Source organism: Diabrotica virgifera, chromosome 2, assembly GCF_917563875.1.
Source record: "Diabrotica virgifera virgifera chromosome 2, PGI_DIABVI_V3a".
Lineage (NCBI taxonomy): Eukaryota > Metazoa > Arthropoda > Insecta > Coleoptera > Chrysomelidae > Diabrotica > Diabrotica virgifera.
In genome coordinates this window covers 129,339,037-129,364,207 of record NC_065444.1, presented here as the reverse complement: position 1 = coordinate 129,364,207, position 25,171 = coordinate 129,339,037, and the positions used below count along the sequence as shown (strand labels likewise).

Sequence of the window (25,171 nt, the reverse complement as noted above, 5' to 3'; positions counted from 1 at the left end):
GTACCGGTAATCATATCGAGAATCGTGTTTCTCAGTAGGTAGGTATTTTGTATAGGGATTCCGATATAATAACGACCTTCACGAAGTACGAAGTAACCAGAGTAATCAAATCAAAGTTGATACAATATTCGTTACTCGCTCTGATACGATTGGTTCGAAGTAACGAAGTAATCAGAGTAATCAAAGTAGATACAATAGTTGTTACTCGCTCTGATATGATTGGTACGAAGTAATCAGAGTAATCAAAGTAGATACAGTAGTCGTTACTCGCTCTAATACGATTGGTATGAAGTAACGAAGTAATCAGAGTAATCAAAGTAATCAAAGTAGATACAATAGTTGTTACTCGCTCTGATAGGATTGGTACGAAATAACGAAGTAATCAGAGTAATCAAAGTAACGATTTGCCTCTCTGTGTAGAAATCGTTACTTTCGGTATTCGTAAGTAACGAGTACTTTGTAACGAATAGATACTTTTTCAACATCACTAACTTACGTACATTCAAACCGCACAATCTCTCAGGCTGTGAGAAAAGTCGGCCATTGCAGTGAGAAATATTTTTTCTCACGGGTTCCATACGTAGAATCGCGGTTTCCATGGTAACATGCACAATAAAAATACAAATATTTTTGTCAAATAAAATGTGTCAAATCAAAACTTACTAAGAATTACCTTTCAAAACTGTTCAAATATAACTGGTAACTATAATTTTAAATAAATAAAAGTATATACATATTAAGAATATTAAATACCTACATATGTGTATAATATGTATTTTATTTAAATTTTGGCATATAATCTACATACAAGCACCTTTTTTTTTCTCTCTGATTCTGGCCTTGGTTTAGAACTAGAACCTTTAGCCACGTAGTTGTGTAGGTAACTTATCACTAACTCAGGTGTAATGTGTAGTGTGTGTGTTGAGAAAGTGTCTTGTTAGTTTGCAAAGAGACGCTAATTGTATCCGAACGTCTGCGGTCCCTCCGGTGAGTACCGATCCCACAAGGACAGAAACTATTTTCATTTATTAATTTATAATAAATGAAAAAATCTCTGACCCTGGTGAGATTCGAACTCACTACCATTCGGAACTTTCGATCCAAAGGTTAAATTATTTAATTTTGAAGTTTGAACTCTTGACAAAAACGCATCCACAGAAAAAGTACACTTGTACAACACGTGAGAAAACGACATATTTCTCCCTCGTTTTTCTCTTGTTGTACAATATACTATTTTCTTCAACCACTATTCAAAATGCACTTTTTTGCACAGTTTTATGTTAAGAAACTTTTTCTCACAGTGTATGATATATGACATTAGTGTGCAGAAAAGTGACGTTTCTGTGCCGGAAAGTTCTTTTCTGCACAGTACCATTACATACCACAAAAATTATAATTATAACATGTTTTGATGAAATTGTTATTTGAGATATTAGATTTGATAGTATGTACTTTTCAAAAAAGAACCGATTTAACTACATCTCATGTCCGAGAAATCTGGAAAATTCGCTAATTTAACACATTATTTTTGAACTTTAAATTTAGTATTCTACAAATGACTACCTCATTCTGAGTAGCTTTATATCTTCTGTTTACATCTTTGGTAGACAAATATAATATAACTGTAAGACAGTTATTATACTTTTATCGTATAGAAACTAAATTATGAATGTTACAACTGTTTTATTTTACAATTTTATTCTTAATAAACATTTTATAATAATTATCAATTAACCAATAAGGATTTAGCTACCTTAGCAAGATACGTCCAGTGAAGTAGGTATAGTGGAAATCTGTGTCTGCATAAATATAATGTCAAATGTGGCATTATTTTATAATAATTATTTAAAATAGTTTAAATCTCGTTTAAATTCAAACAAATTAAGGCAGTGCAATAATTTTTTAACTGATTTCTGTGTAATTTGTGTAGGTATAAGGAATTTAAATTGATTAGTATTAATTAAATACAGTTTAAAATTTATAATTTATTATTATAATAAATCTTCGTTTAGAAATTGTGATTTGTAAAAAACTGTGGTTGTAGAAAAAGTATAGTATATAACACGTGCAGAAAGGTAATTTCTCACTCGTTTGAATTGCGGCACTCGCTTGCGCTCGTACCGCAACTTTTAAAACTCGTGAGAAATTAGTACCTTTCTGCACTTGTTTCACAATATACTAATTCTCTGCTTTCCATTGTTGCCTCTTCGAGCTCTGCGTTCTCCCACCACCATCAGGGCTTTCAAAATGCAATTGAATCTATTTTCTAAACAACTATGCAAGAAAGCCCTTACTTATTTTCCAAGCTAAAAACTATTACAATTGGCGAAGACAATTTTAAGAGCTATGAGAAAAGCATGGAATGTCTTCATGACGAGTTTGAGTGAAGATTTCAAGACTTTAATGATATCGAACAGGAGTTGGGCATTTTCAGCATGCCGTTTAATGAAAACTCTGAATAAGTAAGACCAGAATTGCAGCTCGAACTCATTAAGTTACAATGTAACACTGATTTGAAGCAAATATTTCTCAACGATTCTAAAACTGAGTTCAATAAAGCCCTGTCAAAATCAAGTTTTTCAAACCTGAAATCTTATGCTCAGAAGATAATTGTGATGTTTGCATCTTTCTAGATTTGTGAACAGATGTTTTCTTCTATGAAGCTTCGCAAGAACTACATAAGAAACCGATTGACTAACTAGCACTTAGCTTCACTCCTGCGAATCAGCTCATCAATGTTTTTTACCATTTATGCACATAAGATACGTGTGATGCAAATAAAAATGTAAAGGTTATCGCTAATAAAAACTTGTTTTATTAATTTTTTTCGGTTCGCCTATACAGGGTGTTTGGTAAAGAATGGGCCATAGCTTAACTTTAGATTCCTGAGGTTAAAATAGGTCGATTTAAGCTAACTTACCATAGTACAAAAGTTGATAATAACCGAAATACGGGGTGTCAAAGTTAAACTTTTATTTTATTTATTTTTGAATATTTCCTGACAGGCAAGGGACAACAACACAAAATTTGGTAAATGGTGCTGGTACTGTACACCCTACTTAATTATGTTAAACAAACGTTTCTGGCTACTACCACAGGCGTACGACGGGGGAACGTGAATGGTTGACCTTTCCCAAATTCTACGCCACTGGCGGAATTGCTATTTTAGTGCAATTTTTTGATTCTCCAATACTTTCTATGTAAATAACACACTCTTTATTCGTAACGATAAAGCCATTAGTTTTCGAGATATTTTAAGCTAAAAACAAAGGATTACATTAATCAAAATAAGTGTGCCTTTTCATTTTTAACTTCAAATATCTCGAAAACTAATGACTTTATCGTTACGAATGAAGAGTATATTATTTGCATAGAAAGTATTGTAGAATCTAAAAATTATGCTAGAATAGCAGTTTCATCAGTGGCGTAGAATTTGGGAAGGGTCAACCATTCACTTTCCCCTGTCGTACGCCTCTGGTAGTAGCCAGAAACGATTATTTAACATAATTTAGTAGGGTGTACAGTGCCTACACTTTCTGCCAAATATGACACGGATATGTCAAATTATTTTAATTTTTTTTAATAATTTATTCTTTATTTAAAACTTTAAGAAATATGTGTGCCCGGCACTATAAAACTATTTGACATATCCTTATGATACTTGGCAGAAAGTGTAGGTACTGTACACCCTACTAAATTATGTTAAATAATCGTTTCTGGTTAATATCAGAGGCGTACGACAGGGAAAAGTGAATGGTTGACCCTTCCCAAATTCTACGCCACTGATGAAACTGCTATTCTAGCATAATTTTTAGATTCTACAATACTTTCTATGCAAATAATATACTCTTCATTCGTAACGATAAAATCATTGGTTTTCGAGATATTTGAAGTTAAAAATGAAAAGGCACACTTATTTTGATTAATGTATTATGCTCCTTTGTTTTTAGCTTCAAATATCTCGAAAACTAATGGCTTTATCGTTACGAATGAAGAGTATGTTATTTACATAGAAAGTATTGGAATCAAAAAATTGCACTAAAATAGAAATTCCGCCAGTGGCGTAGAATTTGAGAAGGGTCAACCATTCACGTTCCTCCGTCGTACGCCGATGGTATTGGCCAGAAACGTTTAACATAATTTAGTAGGGTGTACAGTACCACCACCACTTACCAAATTTCGTGTTGTTGTGCCATGCTTGTCAGGAAATATTCAAAAATAAATAAAATAAAAGTTTAACTTTAACACCCTGTATTTCGGTTATTATCAACTTTTGTACTAAGGTAAGTTAGCTTAAATCGACCTATTTTAACCTCAGGAATCTAAGGTCAAGCTATGGCCCATTCTTTACCAAACACCCTGTAAAGAATGTTTTTATTTTATGTGGCCCTCCGCTTAAATAGTTTACCCATGTCTGGTTTAATTGGACATTTTGTAGCGTCAAAAATTCGATTGTCATGCGAGCTTGCATTGCATTATCAAGGTGGACGATTCGTCCTTTCGACTAAGTACAATTTACTATTTTTGTTGGGAATAAGCCATAATTTTACTTTAAAATAATTTTATTTGATGTTTCGATTTCCACTTCGGAAATCGTTCTCAAAATATAAAACATTAATGTTTTGTACAAAAATAGTAAATTGCATTGAGATGCCTCTTCGGGACAATATTAGGACTAAGTTTTACGAAGGTTAGAAATAACAACGCAAACAAATGATTTTTTATTTGTATAGTATGAATATGTACTTAGTATGTACTCCGTTTTTAATTATACGGGACGCCAATTTATTACTATTTTCAGTAAAAGTGACCGTAACAGCCATGATATTCTTCTCATTCTAATGCTTCTCTCGTATAATCAATTAAACCACATATCCTACCCACGCATAACACGTAATAGTTACTGCAGCTTTCTCGTTTTGATGACTTCCTTTCTTTTGTTAATTTTTCTAAAATACTTATTTTTGTCCAACAATAATTAGAATACTTTCAGTTTTTTAAAAATCGTGGCGTTAAGGGTCCGCGTTTTCATTTCTCAGAAAGTGTCGAAAAAATCTAACATCTTGCTAGCCTCTCTCAATTCGTTTCGAGTTTCTTGTATAAAGTATCTTTCTCGTGTTATTGAAATGTTTTGGTCTTTTTTCTATTCGAATTTTGATTTCTTTGGAGTAATCGTTTGTGTGATTTATTATTGAACGAAGATAGTTACGGTTTTTTGCTTGTTATAGAGACCTATAAAGTGTCTTGAATGATATTAAAACCTTTCATTAACTTGAGGGAAAATACATATTATAAGGAGAATTCAAAATTGAAAATAATATATAGTGTGTTCTATAAAAACCCTTTAATTCATTCCAGCTCTATGAGACACTCTGTATATTTTAAAATAATGTTAAAACGTAAAACTATACTGTATCTATCAGTTTCGCATAAAACTTTTTCTCTATCTCTCCTAATAACTCAAATATAGACGTCCCCAGAATAAGTTACAAAACATATGCACATACTAACCTAACATACTGGAAAATGTATTGCGAACACTGTCCAAAAATAAGTAAACTTTGTGTTAGACACGGTTCAGAAAGAGCATACAAAAAGTCTCTCTCAGAAGGTTTTGGAGCTCTAGCGCTTTGTAAAATTTGCCCTAAAGCAGTAACAACTTCAGGCTGTAAACCCCTCGATTTCGCTAATAGTGCTACGACATTCCAGTGACCAGCTTGGCAGGCTACGTTTACAGCTAAAATCTGGTCGTAATATTCTTCGAAAGACAAAAAATTCCTAAAATTAAATAAATAATAATACATAGCAATGGTATACAAACTAATATAAACTAAAGGTAAACAAAGGTCTAAACTAGGGATGTTGTCTGTCATCGACCCTATTTGAACTAGATTTGGAACATGCCTTAAAACTCTGGAAGAGGAAGTATAAAATATGGTAATTCCATGAACAGAAAACAACATATTGTATATACAAAGAGGTTCAAAATTTTGGAATAAATTCATTTTTTCGAGAATAGGCTACTTTGGAGAAAAATTCCGAGATTCTAGATTCTTTCCGAGATATAATTCTATAACAATATCGCTGTAATAATATTGTTACTAAACAGGTAAATTTTCATTGTATACCGGGTGTACGAATCAAACTGTGTTGTTTCTCAAAGTTCGCGTCACTCTGTGGAATATTCTAGCATTTATAAAATATTGAAATTAAAACCCAACTATAGCCTCAGGTTTTCTTAACATTCTGATTTTTGGTTCATTCGCTTATGTTGGATAGTACAAAAGTTAGGTACTTTAACAACTAGCCATGTTCTTCATCAGTACATGGTCATTCTAAATAAGTGCGACAAACTTTAAGGGGTAATTCTGCATTAAAAAATAATGACAGTTTGCTTTATAATCGTATGTGAGCAAATGCTTCGTTTCCGAGATACGGGATTTTGAATTTTTTCTTAATCCGACGCCCTGAAGGGCACTAAGGATTATGAGAAAGAAAGAAAAGAATTTTTTCTTACAAACTGACGATTTATTTATTGCTTTAAAAGCGGTTGAGATATGCAAATGAAATTTGGTGGGTTTTAAGACGTAGTTATTGCACATTTTTTGACATACAATTAAGAATTTTATATTCGCCATTGGCGTGCATACGGGTAATATAATCGGCCATATTATAGAACTGGATACTAGGATGTATACCATTCAGATGGGTTTGAAAAGACACCACAGCATCCCTGTCGTGGGGTCAAATGACGAATGTATCGTCAACATACTGTAGCCAACCTGTGGGTTTGAGCGTTGATGTGGATAGTGCTCGGGTCTCGACGTCTTCCATAAAGATGTTGGCAATTACCGGAGAGAGTGAGGAGCCCATTGGGGCACCATTTATTTGTCTGTAGAATTGATTTTGGAAGGTAAAGTAAGTGTTGGAACATGCAATGCTTTATGAGAGATAAGTAGTCTTGCTGGATGCTGTACTTAGTTTTCAGAATGTTTAGGGTTTTGTCTATGGGAAAGTTTGTAAAAATTGATACTTTGTCTGAGGGTGAGATAGAATATTGTTTAAGACGTTCGACAAAATGAAAAGAATTTTTGACGAAGGATAAAGTACTTTCGGCGAGAGGTTCTAGAGTTTTGGCTAAGTATTTTGCCAATGGCTTTGTAGGGCATTTGTATGCACTAACAATGGGATGTAAGGGAATATCGAATTTGTTAATTTTCTAGAAGACTTTTTAAGAGGACTTGATATTGTTTTACGTTAACACAGAGCGCGGTTTTATTAATGATGGCTTTTTTCTCTAGATAGGCTGTTGGATTATTAGTAATTGTAAATTTAAAATAAAAATAAAAATGTATACCATTTTTATTCATTCAGTTGCGGTGCGAAACCAAAACTGTTTTAATTTTTACTCAGATCAGTCTTTTATTAGTAATTGGTTTATAGTTCGGAGTATTAATTAGCTTTGACAGGAGTATTTATTAGTGTCAGAAGAAGTATATAGGATGACAGTGGCGTTTCCTTTGTCGACAGGAAGAATGAACAGATTTGGATTTGACTGAAGTTCTTTCAGGGATTTTCTATCGGATTGGCTATTGTTTGGAGTAGGAGGCTTTGAGTTTCTAATAACTCTAGCGATGTTTTGTATTGCTATTTCAGCTTTCTCAGAAGTTAAATTGGAGATTGCTTCTCAGTTTGACAGATAATTGTATCAATTGGAATGTGACTTGGGGTAATAGAGTAGTTGAAACATTTTGCTAGAGCTTGAATAGTAATGGTAAAAATAGGAGTATCATATAAGTTGCGGACCACTGTGGTGGGTTTCAAAGTTGTAGGTTTTGGAATTTGTTCGGAAATTAGATATGTGCCAATTTTCGCTTTTGAGTTTCAGTCTTAGATTCGAAAGTGTTTAAGGCTGGCTGCCTGTGTTTATACGGTCGAAACTGTCCCATAGAATGTACATTGAAAGAATAAATAGATGAGGTATTAAAGATATGGGTGTTTGTCACGGAGAAGAGGAAAACTGGTCTTTCTAAGAATTTGGGAGATAGAATGAGTATGATGTTTAAGTTTTAGAAATTTGGAAATGACTTTATGATCTCAGCAGGCTTTAAGGATTGTAAAATCGCAAAGAACACAATTCTTGAGCAACAGTGGAGTGCTATATGATTTAGTGGGCTGGTAATATTCCTCCCTGTGGGGGAATGAAGAAATTAAGAAAACAATGAAGTTTATGGAAATAAAAAAAAATAAGAATAAAAGATGAAAATAGATATAGACAGTTGTTTGACTAAATAGAAAATCAAGGAAAAAGGGGAAACATTGGTTAAATCACGATTAGCTCGGCACAAAATATTAAGAAATATCAATATTAATAATTCTTATGTACTAGTTAATTACTTACATAAAATCTTTAGTGTTTGATATCCTTTGGTGTCCACCATACCGTAAAATCAATTCAGTATAAGCCATCACAGCCAAATTTCCAATATGAATTTTTGTGGCTACAGACATATCGACTTTACTAGCACTGAGACACAGATGCACAAACTTTAATAATGTTTTACAATCTGCTGAAATTGCGAGCTTTAGAACTCTTTTAAGGAGATGTACTTTTGCTTGTTTATATAAAATTATACCGGAATGGAAAGAACCTCGAGAGATTAGCAGATCTCCACAACATTCTAGTAGCTGTTGAATGTTCAATCCGAATATGCGTGAAAGTTGTTCAGCTCTTTCCAAATCATTTTCCTCCGTAACATATTGGACAAATTTTTTTATAGGAGAACAACTAAAATAATAATAAAAATAAATTAATACAGACATAGGAATACAATAAAAACATAAAGAGAATAATAGAGCTTTAAAAAAGTAAATAGTTTTATGCGTTACATAAAGTGTGACACATCTAGATCGGAGACAACTCTATAAAATTTGAAGCTGTTATAACTACAGATTATAGAAAATGTTTATAGATCTTAGACATCTAATTATATTACCATAGGAACACTTTTGACCTAGAGCTTCTGATAGAAAGTACGAGATATTGTGACGATGTCTTTCTTGATCATATTTACCACAATTTATTTAAAGGTGTTCAACTGTTAATTGAACGTTACAGTGATCACATATGGGTGGATTATTGTTTGTGAAAAGGCCAGAGTGAGTTCAGTTGGTATGCCCAACACGTAAACGCGCAAGTACAATTTGTTCACGCCTGTTAAGCGACGATGGAATCCACTGACAAACATTATTTTTGATTTTGTTCAGCTTAGAATTAGTTTGAGACCACTCATTTTGCCACTCGTCACTTCTTCATTTCTTTTTAATTCGACGTGTGAGGGAACCCTACAAAAATTGAACTCTTCTTCCATACTGATAAGCTTGGAATTTCTTCTTCCATTTTACTCTAAAATTAAGTTTATTTGACGTTTCGATTTCCACTTCCGAAATCGTTATCAAAATAACTTCACAAAATACACTGCGCGTCAGAGAAAATAGGCACCCCAAAAAAATGGGTCATTTTTGATGTCTCATATCTCTTAATCCTGTAATCCGATTTAAGTAATTTTTTCAATATTTTATAGAATTATTCTTTAACAATATCGCTGTAATAATATTGTTGCTAAACAGGTAAATTTTCATTGTATACCGGGTGTACGAATCAAACTGTGTTTTTTTCTCAAAGTTCGCAACACCCTGTGGAATATTCTAGCATTTATAAAATGCTGAAATTAAAACCCAACTATAATCTCAGGTTTTCTTAACATTCTGTTTTTTGATTCATTCGCTTATGTTGGATAATACAAAAGTTAGGTACTTTAACAACTAGCCATGCTCTTCATCAGTACAAGGTGTTTCTAAATAAGTGATACAAACTTTAAGGGGTAATTCTACATTAAAAAAATAAGGACAGTTTGCTTTATAAACGTATCTCCGCAAATATTTCGTTTCCGAGATAGAGGGTGTTGCCATTTTGCTTACAAACTGACGATATACTTATTGCTCTAAAACCGGTTGAGATTTATACAAATGAAATTTGGTGGGTTTTAAGATGTAGTTATTGCAAATTTTTTGACATACAATTAAGAATTTTATATTCACCATTGGCGTGCATAAGGATAATATGATCGGTCATATTACCCGTATGCGCTCCAATGGTGAATGTAAAATTCTTAATTGCATGTCAAAAAATGCGCAATAACTATCCCTTAACACCTACCAAATTTAATTTGCATATTTCAACCGGTTTTAAAGCAATCAATAAATCGTCAGTTTATAAGAAAAGATTTAACATCCCATACCTCGGAAACGAAGCATTTGCGGACATACGATTATAAAGCAAACTGTGATTATTTTTTAATGCAGAGTTACCCCTTAAAGTTTGTCGCACTTATTTAAAAACACCCTGTACTGTTGACGAACATGGCTAGTTGTTAAGGTACCTAACTTTTGTATTATCCAACATAAACGAATGAATCAAAAAACATACTGTTAAAACAGGCTATATTTGGGTTTTAGTTTCAGTATTTTATAAATGCTAGAATACTCAGCAGGGTGTTGCGAACTTGCGAAAAAAAACACAGTTTGATTCGTACACCCGGTATACAATGAAAATTTACATGTTTATCAACAATATTATTACAGCGATATTGTTAAAGAATAAGGCTATAACATATTAAAAAAATTACCTAAATCGGACCACTGGTTTAGGAGATATGAGACATCAAAAATGGCCAATTTTTTGGGGTGCCCGTTTTCTCTGACGCGCAGTGTAATTTCTACTTCAGAAGTAGAAATCGAACTATCAAATAAACTTGATTTTAAAGTAAAATTGTGACTTATTTCCAACAAAACTAGTAAATTGCAATAAGATGCCACAATGAAATACCTTCAGAACAATTAGTCTAGGCGCCAGAGGGGTCACCGGGTCCTTTTCAATTCTGATGGACAAAATCAACGGTTTCTCATGGATTTTTGGCTGCTGATTACGAATTTCGAGGGTAGATTTCGACCCGAGTGGTCAAAAAATTGTTATAAACAATTTAATTGTTTATAAGGCTCTGGCTCATAAGCTAAAAGAGATAAAAAAGATTGTTTCAAATAAAATGTGTTCCTTAATAAAAAACGAAGAAGAAAACGTTTACTAAACTTAAATCTAACAATTATAACTCAAGATATTGTAAAATTAGTGAACAATGCAAATTACAAATTGCAAAATAAGTATTTTTCGAAGCTTTATTGATCGTAACTCGGCTTCTACGCATAAAAATGAGCCTTAGAAGGTCTGATTTTAAAGCTTCATTAATAGGCTTCCAAACAAAGTTTTTTAAATTACTTTATCTTCATTTGTTTTAACGTTATACCCATTTGAAGTTATAATTTTCTTAAAAAAAGTGTACATTAATTTGTTTATAAGGGTTTCAAGTAAATTTGAGCTGTAAACATTTATACTTAATCAACAATAATGATAGAAGAACTCAAAAGGAATAGACTAAGTTTTCACTCTAATGGCATACAACATATCCCACCAGAATGAAAACAATGGGAACCTTCTCTGGTTACACCTCCGAGGCTTCTACAATTTGCAAGCCATACGGATGCTGAGACTAAGGAAGATGAGGGAATTCTACAATTTACAATTCACATCACATCTGCTCAGCGCGGTAAAATTCCAACGAGACTGGTTCCCTTCATACTCCACACAGAGTAAATGTGGAGTATGAAGGGAACCAGTCTCGTTGGAATTTTACCGCGCTGAGCAGATGTGATGTGAATTGTAAATTGTAGAATTCCCTCATCTTCCTTAGTCTCAGCATCCGTATGGCTTGCAAATTGTAGAAGCCTCGGAGGTGTAACCAGAGAAGGTTCCCATTGTTTTCATTCTGGTGGGATATGTTGTATGCCATTAGAGTGAAAACTTAGTCTTTTGCTAGCAGTTGCCGCTAGGGCATCTATGCCATTTCGTTCGTTGCAATTCGGGACTGCACGCTGGGGTTTGTTTTGGTTGGATCAGGGAGAGCAGCATATGTGCCTCCTGATGAGAGACTAATAAGTTTCGAAACCGGTAGAGGTGCTTGCGGCACTCTCTGATTGGACTGGAATATGGTTCGGCTGTATTTTCGTTTTGCAACGAAATTGAAAATGGTTATTCATTTTTTTTTTTTTTTTTTTTTTTTTTTTTTTTTTTTTTTTTTCAAAAGGAATAATTTGAGCTTAATAAAATGTTCGTAAGTTTATTTTTGGTCAAGATATCGATATTTTAATTGCGCACTATGAGGGGCAACATCGGCACACAGTCAAGTATTTTTCGACGCTTTATCGATCGTAACTCGGCTTCTACGCATGCACATGAGCCAATATGCGATATCCATATACAAATGGATCGAGTTATTTTGCAGCGTCATCATTGCATATAAAACGAGAATTATGTTGTGGCGGCATACACGCAATTGACGTGCCTTGATGATGCTGCAAAAGAACTAGATCCACTCTATATGGATACTATCCACTGTCCACTGGATATCTATATGATATATCTCGATTCAGATGAATGAAACAAAAAGTTTGTAAAACTAATATCAACTTACATTTTAGTTCCATTTCTAAAATACTAATTTTTAATGTTTTTTTTTTCATTTAGTACAAAAAATAGAAGACAAAGTAAATATAATGAAAGGTGATACGAGGTACAGTATGATGATTTAATTATAAAAATTATATGATAAAATTTTATTAGGATCTTCAAAAATGAAAAATGAAGATAACGTATATATACATAGAAATTATAATTTGCATCGAGAAGTCAGCGCGTGAACCTTTACGCGGTGAGCCGATCTTGCGCCTCAGAGCGCACTATTAAAATGTCGATATCTTGGCCAAAAATAAACTTACAAACATTTTCGTAAGCTTAAAATATTCCTTTTGAGTTTTTCTATCATTATTGTTAATTAAAGTATAAATGTTTATAGCTTAAATTTACTTGAAACCCTTATAAACAAATTAATGTACAATTTTTTTAAGAAAATTATTACTTCAAATGGGTATAACTTTAAAACAAATGAAGACCAAGTAATTTAACAAACTCTGTTTTAAGCCTATTAATGAAGCTTTAAAATAAGACCTTCTAAGGCTCATTTGCATGCGTAGAAGCCGAGTTACGATCGATAAAGCTTCAAAAAATACTTATTTTGCAATTTGCATTGTGCACTAATTTTAGAATATATTGAGTTCTTATTGTTAGATTTAAGTTAAGTAAACGTTTTTTTCTTCGTTTTTTATTAACGAACAAATTTTATTTGAGACATTATTTTTTATCTCTTTTAGATTATGAGCCAGAGCCTTAACAATTTATAAACAATTAAATTGTTTATAACAATTTTTTGACCACTCGGATCGAAATCCACCCTCGCAATTCGTAATCAGCAGCCAAAAATCCATAAGAAACCGTTGAGTTTGTCCATCAGAATTGAAAAGGCCACGGTGACCTCTATTTGGCGCCTAGACTAAATATTAAATGTGATAGTTTAAATCGAAACATGGTGTTTGGAATAACCACTGCTTATCCTACACCATCTGGTGTAATCTCAAAAAAGGACAGCTTATTAATAACAATAGGGCTTTTCATCGATTGTCATTTGTTTCGAGCTTCTGTCATGTGTCACATAATATTAACATATCTACGTCATACGTCTTTGGTTTGTATCATTGGTATACGCTCTGAGCTTCGCTGGTGTCGCTCCTAGCGGATTTCAGCTTCTGTCATGTGTCACATAATATTAACATATCTACGTCATACGTCTTTGGTTTGTATCATTGGTATACGCTCTGAGCTTCGCTGGTGTCGCTCCTAGCGGATTAGTAACGCAACTTTCACCGGTAATTTTTAAATTTATTATTTAATTGTTATCGCTTAATATTTACAACGCAAAAAAGTAATTAAATTGTAATCGATTTTTTTAAGATTTTGCTAATCATTTTGACGTTCTATTGATGAAATATTAATTTCTTACTTCGGATACTTTTACAATTATCGTGTAGATGGCGCTAAGATTAATAGATTAATTTATAATTACATATTACGGAACATTAAAAAAACTTAAATTCAGTATTTAAAACGTAAGTATATTTAAGGTAAAAATATATACCACAGCTTTGACCAACTAATATTTTTTATAATTATTGTTTTTATTTTTAATTTTAAATTAATCACTTTGACATTTATGTCAAATTTCCAGTAAACGTTTACAGACTTGTCACTACTGGCGCTCGCGAATTTTGAAATATCCCCTCTACGTACGAGCTCACAGCGTATATACCAATAACGTATGACGTAGATATATTAATATTATGTGACACATGACAGAAGCTCGAAACAAATGACTTTGAATGAAAAGCCCTATTACCTAATGACAATTATTACTGGATCGTGCGATTCTCGTCAAATGCATAGCTTGTCGAATGTTATCGGTTAACACTGCTAAATTACTTGACCTCTCACCCCATTAGGTTGAATGTAGTTTTAGCATCATATTAACTGTTCATAAATTCTAGTTGAGATTGCTCGTAGCGTTTCTGAGTTATGATTTTCGGCTTTAGATGGACAGACCGATCACTCAAGCTGTATATTATATGGAGATACTCAAAAATGAGTTCGGTTTATAAGTTAATAAAAATGGGAAATAGAAAAATAAAAGACATATGACCTACGAAAGAGTACATGTGACTGGATCTCTTCTTTCTTAGCTTGTTTAATAATTTTTGGTTACCAACTAAAAAAATGGTTTTATTCTGGGAAAAATTTGCCAAATAAATAGTGCGACATTAAGGATTATATTTTATGTTTAACAATCTAAATGCATTTGTCGTTTGCTTGTTGTTTGAAAAGAAATGCAAAACAGAATAAAATATAAAACTTTTGTAATTAACTATTCTAAATGGGAAATAAGCCACAATTTAACTAAAAAAATGATTTTATTAACATTTCGACGCCCACATCGGAAGTCGTTGTCAAAATACAAAATATTAATAAATTAAACAAAAATGTTGTTGCTTAGTAAAAAATTCTTTTAATAATTTAATTTAATTATTAGAATTTAAATTATTAGAAGAATTTTTTAATAAGCAACAACATTTTTGTTTAATTTATTAACATTTTGTATTTTGACAACTACGTCCGATGTGGACGTCGAAGCGTTAATAAAATCATTTTTTTAGTTAAATTGTGGCTTATTTCCCACTTAGAATAATTAATGTTGTTCTGAAGCTATTTTCTTGTGGCAAATAAGCCACAATATTATTAAAAAATGATTTTTATTAACGTTTCAAAATACAAAATACTACTAATATAAACAAAAATGTTGTTGCTTAGTAAAAAAAATTCTTCTAATAATTTATTTAATTTGACTCATTTATATCGGCAATTCAGATACATATGATACATTTTAAAGTAGAAGACTTTAAAATGATATTGCCAATATTTATGAGTTGCGTTCCTGGGACGACTTTACTGAAAGATAGTTCATTCGATTACATGAAATCAACCCCAACTCAAGAATATCCGTCATAAAAAAATCATAGCATGTGATCTGTCTTTAAAAAGACAACCACATGCAACGGTGGCATTAAAATTCTCGCGTTAGAGATCTCATAGTAAATCATGAGGGAAAACCAGGATAGTATCACGAGGTTTTTCCTGGTTTTCCCTCGTGATTTACTATGAGATCTCTAACGCGAGAATTTTAATGTCACCGTTGCATGTGGTTGTCTTTTTAAAGACAGATCACATGCTATGATTTTTTTGTGACGGATATTCTTGAGTTGGGGTTGATTTCATGTAATCGAATGAACTATCTTTCAGTAAAGTCGTCCCAGGAACGCAACTCATAAATATTGGCAATATCATTTTAAAGTCTTCTACTTTAAAATGTAAATTGCCGATATAAATGAGTCACATTAAAATAATTTATTAGAAGAATTTTTTTTACTAAGCAACAACATTTTTGTTTATGTTATTAGTATTTTGTATTTTGACAACGGCACCCGATTTGGGCGTCGAAACGTTAATAAAAATCATTTTTTAATAATACTGTGGCTTATTTCCCATTATAAATAGTTAGAATAATTAAATACAAAAATGCCACAAAGAAATAGCTTCAGAACAACATATAAAACTTTTAATTGGTTAAGTTTGTGTTTAGCTTGGGAGGTCCATCAACTTTATAAAATTCAACCACTTTTTTTTATTTTTTTTTTCGGTAAAATATTTGCTAAAATGCGATGCTAATATCTATAAAATATTGTGAATAATCAAAAATAAAATACATAAATAAAATAATGTGAGAAATGCAATTATAAATTCTCAATTAACTCACCAGACACCAATCTTATAAATACACGAATCAGTTACAATTATACAGGTATCTATTCTTGGTTTTTGCAAATGCAAATCATCTACAGTCTTTGGCAATTCATATACTTTGTCTTTTTTATTGTCGTCTCTTTTCTTCAAACGAACAGAAGATAAATCAACGAGTTTGAACAACCTGAGTATTTTTCCGTTTTCTATATAAAACTGGGCTATCATCGCATCACTGTTGAATTCCTATAAATAAAAGGTAATATTTGCTTTATATGTGGTACTTAAATACCGTGAGCAATATACTCCCCCAAGTGGCGAATAGTGAAAGCACTCATCAACTTATTTTAAGAAACAGTGGGTAGATTAAACTTAAAATACCGACCGCATCCAACCAATATGAGAAAGACAAAGGCTAATACCCCATTATTAAAATTTTAGTGCGATTTTATACAAAAAACAAGACATCCTTTAGCAACGGCATGGGAAGTGATTTCTAGAAATCTTTGACTCAATCATGAGACAGAAGAAAATTGTAACTTGGAATATAAGAAATCTTTTTGTACAGGAAGGAGCTAACAATCTCATCAATAAAATGATTGGGGTAGACACGACTGGTGTTACTGAAACGAGCAAATTTCATAAACAAATATCAGTAGGTACTTTAGTTCAGTTACTAACATTTACTAATTTTTAAAATTCAAGTTAAAACATTTACTAATTTTAGTTTTATGATTCAGAAAGTATGTTAAGACAGTAACTTCATATGGGCAGTGTTTTATAATTATTCGACATCTTTGTAATTGTATTAACAGTCCAGGAACCGAATATTTTCACCTCCCAATTTTTACAGAATGGATCGATTTGCTTGAAAATTTGAGAATAATTAGTGGATAGTCAAAGGATCAAAATCTATATGATACTGAAAGGCGCTTTTACCATGGGGCTGGTTGCTATCCCATCTTGGGGGCGGAAATTTTTTATTATATTTTGATCACAAAAGTTGATGAAAACATTCATTCTAAGCAAAAAATGTTCTATACATTTTTTTGATAAAATTAATAGTTTTCGATTTATTCGCTATCGAAAGTGTTAGTTTTATATCGAAAAAAATCAATGTTTTTCGATATACTCATCTACGATTTACTTAATTTTTGCCGTACAAAAAATTTTTCAAACCAAGTTCTTGGGAATTAAATAACCTACAATTTTATATTTAAACATTTTTTCGTATCTCTGATGCTAACCTTTCTATTCTGAAGAAAATGGCATTTTTTACCAAACTACAAAAATTCGTTATTCCTTTTTAACCCCAGTTTTTTAAAAACTAATCATTCTAAGCCAGTCAAACTTCTAGAATCTATTAATAATACATAAATAAAGAAGAATGAATAAGGTCAATGACTAAAAACACCGCTAACTTACACTATTATGCTTCCAATTGGATTTCTCCTATTTTCTTTTTTGTTTAAATATATTGATATTTTAACCGTAACTTTTTTATTTTTTATCTTAGAAAGTTTGGTAAAAAAGAATTTTGTAGATTTTTACAAGATCTATAAGCCTATTAATATTAAATCTTTTTAAAATCCTCAGTCGCAAAAAGAGGTGACTTTGAAAGGATTGGTAAAGGTGGTTTTTGTATGTTATTATTTACAAGTTTTAATTATCAATAGCTCACTCAATTTTTGCCTTCAAACCATGTTCTTGGGAATTAAATAAGCTACAATTTCATATTTAAACATTTTTTCGTATCTCTGATGCTAATCTTTCTATTCTGAAGAAAAGGCCATTTTTTCCAAACTACAAAAATTCGTTATTCGCTTTTAACTCCATTTTTTTAAAAACTAATCATTCTAAGCCGGTCAAACTTCTAGAGCCTATTAATAATACTATAAATAAAGAAGACCAAATAATGTCAATGACTAATTTTAATTATGGTGGTGATTCAGGGGTTGCTTCCGATCACTTTTTCGCTGAACAAAATAGGGACTGACATTCTTTTCATTATAGGTCACTTAATTGTTGAGTTAGAGACTTTTTTATTTCTGGAGCTAGATATTTTTAAATACTTTAAATTAGTTTAAACAAATTATCCTCGAAAAATGCATAGTTTTACCGTCTTTTGACTTTGAAACTACAATATTTAGCATTTGACGAAGAAGAGCTAACATGTAATGCTGTAAATTAGTTTCTATGAGTTATCATCGAAAAGTGCAAAGTTTTCCTGTCTTTTGACTTTAAAACTGCAATATTTAGCATTTGACGAAGAAGAGCTAACATATGAAGAGCTAACATATAATAAAGTATAGCTCGATTACTACTGGTCTTAAAGAAAATAAAAAAAAGGGTTTTGTTTATTTTTTCAAAAGGTATATTTTTGTTAAGTAAAGTTGTTTTAATAAAACGAAAACTTTTGGAGTTATTAGTAGAAAACTTATTAAAAAAAAACATTGATTTTTCGATATAAAACTAACACTTTCGATAGCGACTAAATCGAAAACTATTAATTTTATCAAAAAAATATATATAACGTTTTTTTGCTTAGAATGAATGTTTTTACCAACTTTTGCGGTCAAACTATAATAAAAAATGTCCACCCCCGAGATAGGGTGGCAACCACCCCCATGGTAAAAGCGCCTTTGGGCATCATATAGATTTTGATCCTTGGACTATCCACTACTTATTCACAAATTTTCAAGCAAATCGATGCATTCTGTAAAAATTGCGAGGTTTTGTCCTATTTTAAGCTTCAGTACTGGGACTATAAAAGCACAAAAACAAATCCAGAAGTTAATGTTAAGTGACGGCTGTTATTAGTAAAATTTTGAGTGTGCAGAGTAACTGCAATTTTTATAAAAAATATTACATATAGTATAATGCTCTATTCCCCGCAGCTATTATTGCTGAGACCTCTTTTTCTGTGTGGTTGCTATCTGTGATTACCGCACGCAGATATTAAAACTCTTTTACTACTTCGAATACGATTAGGATAAGAAACTTACAATATCTTGGCCACGTTATGAGAGAGGATAAATATGTTTTGCTACAAATCATAATGCAGAGAATAATACAGGGAAAACGAAGTATAGAAGATGCATCACCTGGCTCAACAATCTGAGAAAGTGGTATAATTGCAGCTCCGTCGACTTGTTCAGAGCTGCAATCTCAAAAGTGAAAATAGCTGCGATGATTGCCAACCTCCTTAGAGGAGACGGTACCTAAAGAAGACGACTACTTCGAAGTTGTGGTCATTAATAGTTATGTTCTGCCTAACCCTGGGTCTTGAATTTTTCGTTACGAGCATGTATTTCGTCTTCTCTTCATTTATTCGAAGGCCCAGACTACCTGTTTCTTCCTCGAGTTCTGAAAACACCTCTCTTATGTCTCTTATAGAATGAGCGACTGCATCTAGATCATCAGCAAATGCCAACATTAGTTTTGATCCTCGATACGCAAATTCCCCTGTCAGCTCAGATGATATTTTACTTATTGCATATTCTAAGTTCAAATTGAATAGCAACGGTGATACGAGGGCTCCTTGTCTAAGTCCTGAAGTTATACTAAATGGTATCGATGTTCTGTTTCCTATTCTTGCCTGTGCATAAGAGTCTGTCACGCACATTTGAGCTAGCTCCACTAATTTTCTTGGTATTTCCATTCCTAAGCTTGCTAACCATTGTCTGCTTCTTTTTATCGAATCATATGCTTGCTGGAAATCAACCAAAATTTGGTGTACATCTCGGTTGAATTCCCAATTTTTTTCTTATAGTTAGTTACTTAGTTCTTTTGGTTTCTTAGATTAATTGTAGGTGCTTTCGGCAATGAAGCACCCACAATTCAGCCATTTTAGCACCCGGTTTCGAAGGTCAATTAAAGGGGCTCCTGGAGTTTCGAGGGTCTTTGGTACTACATTAATGCAAACGGATCAGTTATAGGTTTTTGGGGTTGCTGAACACGAATACGTGATCAGCACAGACACAGGAGCACCTGGTGCCTAAGACAGGTTATCTTCTGGAGTTTCGGAGGAATCAAATGGATTACTCTTAGGTTTTTAACTCCAGAATATACCCTGTCTTAGCACCAGGTGCTCCTGTGTCTGTGCTGATCACATACTCGTGTTCAGCAGCCCCAAAAACCTATATATATATATATATATATATATATATATATATATATATATATATATATATATATATATATATATATATATATAACTGATCCGTTTGCATTAATGTAGTACCAAAGACCCTCGAAACTCCTGGAGCCCCTTTCATTGACCTTGGAAACCAGGTGGTCCGGGAGTCGGTTCTGGTGGCATATTCGTGTTTAGCGACCTCAAAAAACCCTCCAGTATTCATTTGCATCAATTAAATGCCGAAAACCATCGAAACTCTAGAAGATGACGTCCCTTGCAGTGGCCCTGTCCACCACCTCCTCCGGAGGTCAATTCTGATGGCATATTCGTGTTTAGCGATCCCAAAAACCCAAGAGTAATCTGTTTACATCAATTTAATGCCGAAATCGTTCGAAACTCTAGAAGATGACGTCCGTTGAAGGTCAAGGTCAAAGTAAAGGTCGCCATTGGATAGCCAGAAAAAAATCCTAGACTACTAGTACTTTTCCTTGATCCAAACTTCTACATGTTGCCAGATAACCAGTAACTCAGGCAATTGGAATACCCAGTAAATCTTATAATTTTCCGAGCTTGTGCCTCTATATCTTGAAAATTCTTCATACGATTGAGTTGTGCCTATGAGAACTTTTTATCAGGATGCTTCAAAGTATTTCTTAAAGTATGAACGAAATCCACTGGGACTTAATTTCCATAAGGTTTGTGCGGGGTACTTTCTTAATTTAATGAATATTTACTTTAACTTAATGATACAGACAATAATGATATTTACAAAGGAATTAAGTATCACAAGACCATAAAGTTAAAGAAGTATCAAAATTAGCCAAAAAGAGAAATTTCTTACCAGATGATATTAAAAAAAAAAATAAGTACAAAGCACAGACATGACCATATTATATTGATAAGTCACAAGTCACGTTTTGAAGCTGTTTCAAAAAATTATTCACGCACGCATTTACCATAAAAAACACCGATTATACAAAAAGGGAATATATTACTTGTAGGTCTTTTATTACCTAGTATACAGTGATGGGCGCGCTAATAACCTGCAAAATAACGCAAAAGGTGGAAATCATATTAAGTTGTGAGATAAAAAGAAATAAAACTAGTGGAGGTGGGAGATTGAGCGATATAAATCTATAAACTTACATTCTATTTATTGTTTCCCACCTTTAGACGTATCAGAGGAGTATGTCAACTAAAACTGTCACTGTCACAGTGGCAGTTGCCAAACTTGTCCGATACATCTAAAGGTGAAAAACAATAAGTATAATGTAAATTTATAGGTTGTTATCGCTACATCTCCCACCTCCACTAGTTTCATTTCAGTTTATCTCACAACTTAATGTGTTTTTCATCGTTTGCGTTATTCTGCTGGTTATTAGCGCGCTCATCACTGTGTAATCTACTTCTACTATTATATACTAGGTATAGTCGATTCGCTAATCTGAGACACAACTCTCTACACTAAAATTACAACAAAGATGCACTAGAAATAAACAAGCACAAGCAGCACTCCAAAATCATGATTTGGGAGTGCTCCTCGAACATTCACCGTGTCCTGGTTTGTTTATTTCTATATAGTGCATTTTTATTGTGACTGTAGTGTAGACAGTTGTGTCTCAGATTAGCGAATCGACTAAGGTGAAATATAAAAATACTAATAATTTAGTTACCGCCTCTCCTTCTAGACGGCATTCCGATAGATGTGAACTCATAATTGAAACCATTTTGGATTCCTCACTGACAGTATAAATAAGTTTATCTGTTAGCAAAACTGTCGATGTCTTTTGTGGTAATTTATGTACGTATAGAGGAGCAGATTCAACATCTACTGAATGCACCTAAAAAAATAAATGAAAGTAATTTTTTGTTTTTATAAACATATACGATGTTATTTATTTTTTAGGATTATGTCTGTAATAGTCCTTGAGCCCACATATAAAATTATTATTTATGACCACACCGTCGAAACTTTTTGTACTTGTTATTTGGGTGGAGTTGGACAAATTTGGAGCTTGGCGCATTATGATAGTGGGGCGTTTGTCCGACAAGCTGCCACGAAGTTGTAAATTTTATGCAAAAAAAATTATAACCACATTGGTCATTTTATTTTAATCAATGGTTTTTATCATATAAACAGCGAAAACAATTTTGCCGGACAAAAATATTGGGTCATCTGACGCGTCGGACACGCTAAATATGTCAAATTTATGAAAATAATAAATTTATTACCACATGGCTAATTTTAACAGAATCTACCATAAAACCTTTTTACAATAATGTGGTAACCTTGTCGGACAATTTTCACGGGGCATATGCGCAGTCGGATGCGCCGAAGATGTCAATTTCCTGGAATTTTTTTATTTATTACCACATATGTCATTTTTATTTTGTACTGTTTTTTTACATAATGTGTAATGCATATTGGATCACTTGTCGAACAAAAATAAGGGGTTCAAAATTTTCAAAAAATTTTCCGTAATTTTCCCTCTTGTCAGAATTTTTTTTTTGAAAATTCGAGAAAAAAAATTACAGAACGATGTTCGTCATTGTTCAAGGAGTATGTACACAAATTTTCAGATCAAAAGTTTTCCAAAATTTTCCCACTTGTCGGAAATTTTTTTTTAGAACATTTTGGGTACAACTCAACGTCACGCCCTTTAAATGTTGTACTTAGTGTGTGTACCAATTTTCAGCTAACTCGATTCAAAAGTAACCGAGAAAAACTGTTTTAAAATTTTTTTTGACAATGCCTCCTCTTAAGGACGTCGATAACCTAAAAGAATTAAGTTTTCTGTTCGTTTGCCCCAACATTTTTGTCTGACAATTACATTTTTTGTTTAAGAACATAATTACTTGTAACCTACTACTTTTGTCGGAAAAATGGTTGTGAAGATAAGGGATGCACGAACCCAGCATAGCTTAAAAATATAGTTTACTAATAAAAATTAAATTTTTTGTCCGACTGTCGATTTGTCCCAATATTTTTGTCGGACACTTAAGATTTTTTTATTTAGAATATAATTACTTATAACCTCCTATTTTTGTCGGAAAAATGGTTGTAAATAAAAAAATTCCAGGAAATTGACATCTTCGGCGCATCCGACTGCGCATAAGCCCCGTGAAAATTGTCCGATAAGGTTACCACATTATTGTAAAAAGGTTTTATGGTAGATTTTGTTAAAATTAGCCACGTGGTAATAAATTTATTATTTTCATAAATTTGACATATTTAGCGTGTCCGACGCGTCATATGGCCCAATATTTTTGTCCGACAAAATTATTTTCGCTGTTTACATGATAAAAACCATTGATTAAAATAAAATTACCAATGTGGTTATAACTTTTTTTCTTGCATAGTTGACAACTTCGTGACAGCTTGACAGACAAACGCCCCACTACCATAATGCGCCAAGCTCCATATTTGTCCCACTCCACCCAAATAACAAGTACAAAAAGTTTCGACGGTGTGGTCATAAATAATAATTTTATATGTGGGCCCAAGGACTATAATTGATGCACCGGGTTGGTAGAAAAAATCCTAAGAAACAGACATATTTAAATTTCATAACTACGAAATTGGTGACACTTAACTTAAACAAATTTAATGTTAATTATCATTTATAGTAAATTTTATTTAGAAGAGAAAAAAGAGTATAAAAAGAATTCAAGTAAAAAAACATTCTAAAATCACATTTAACCCACAACAACGCCGATTTCTCGTACGTTTAAATAGGTAGGGCGGTTAAGGTGAACTAATTTTATTAACGAAATAAAATTTGGTATCTTCCAGTTGAATGTGTTTTTAAGAAATTGATCACATCTTAAATTGTTAATTTTGTGAGAATATGTTCGGGTTGTATGACACTGTTTATTTTCAACAAGATGGCGTTCGACCCCATTTTGCCCTCACTGTCCGCAACCGCGTAAATGAAATATGCCATGGCCTCCAAGAAGTCCAGATTTGACAACTCCGGAAAATGCACCGTGGGGTCTCATTAAAGAGGGGAAGTTAGAAAACGCAGATATATGTTTCGAATGAGGATGGAGTTCGCTGAGCTTTTACATAAGTTATTCCAGTCATGAGAGGGATGAACATTATGAACATGGCGTCGTATTAAGTTGTGTTGCGACAATGGAGGTACGCACACCGATGTTTTGGATAAATAAATAATTATTTAATTGTAATTAATAAATATCCCACACACAAAATTGTGTTATTATTTCTTCGTTGTGTAGTATAACAATTATTTAGTGTAAAGGGACTTTCCGCTCACCCCGTAGATAGAGGAAAGTAACCAAATATGGAATAGTGCCCTAATATGGAATTCCTTGATTTCTCCGAAAATATAAGTTGGAACCGCACTACAAGACCTCCCCTATTTCAGTCGCTCTCTTTATTATCGTATTCACACCTATGTGTCAGATGCGCGAACGATACGTGTCTGACAGGCGCGTTTTGTTTTATCGTCTTGCAGAAAATTTCAAAGGTAAATATATTCAACGAGTAGGTATTATTGGTTATTATGCATGAATAAAGTCTTGTTATGTTATTGCGTATATCAATAGTACCTTTATTTTGATATTTTATGACCTTTTGTAATTAAAACATTATGACTTGAAAAAATGTTGATACTAGTTTGAACTAATGTACAAATCCAAATATGGACAGTCGTTGG

General features: G+C 32.7%; 1 protein-coding gene across 1 annotated transcript in view; it reads right to left on the bottom strand.

The window, feature by feature from the left end:
* Positions 1-25,171, bottom strand: part of LOC114332924 (uncharacterized) — a 141,929-nt gene that overhangs the window by 88,508 nt on the left and 28,250 nt on the right. Inside the window, exons 6-9 of the mRNA XM_028282714.2 lie at positions 22,166-22,333; positions 16,371-16,600; positions 8,402-8,788; positions 5,512-5,778 (exon numbers count right to left, since the gene is read on the bottom strand). Of these exons, the coding sequence (XP_028138515.1) occupies positions 5,512-5,778; positions 8,402-8,788; positions 16,371-16,600; positions 22,166-22,333 (1,052 nt within the window). The remainder of the gene's footprint in view (positions 1-5,511; positions 5,779-8,401; positions 8,789-16,370; positions 16,601-22,165; positions 22,334-25,171) is intronic.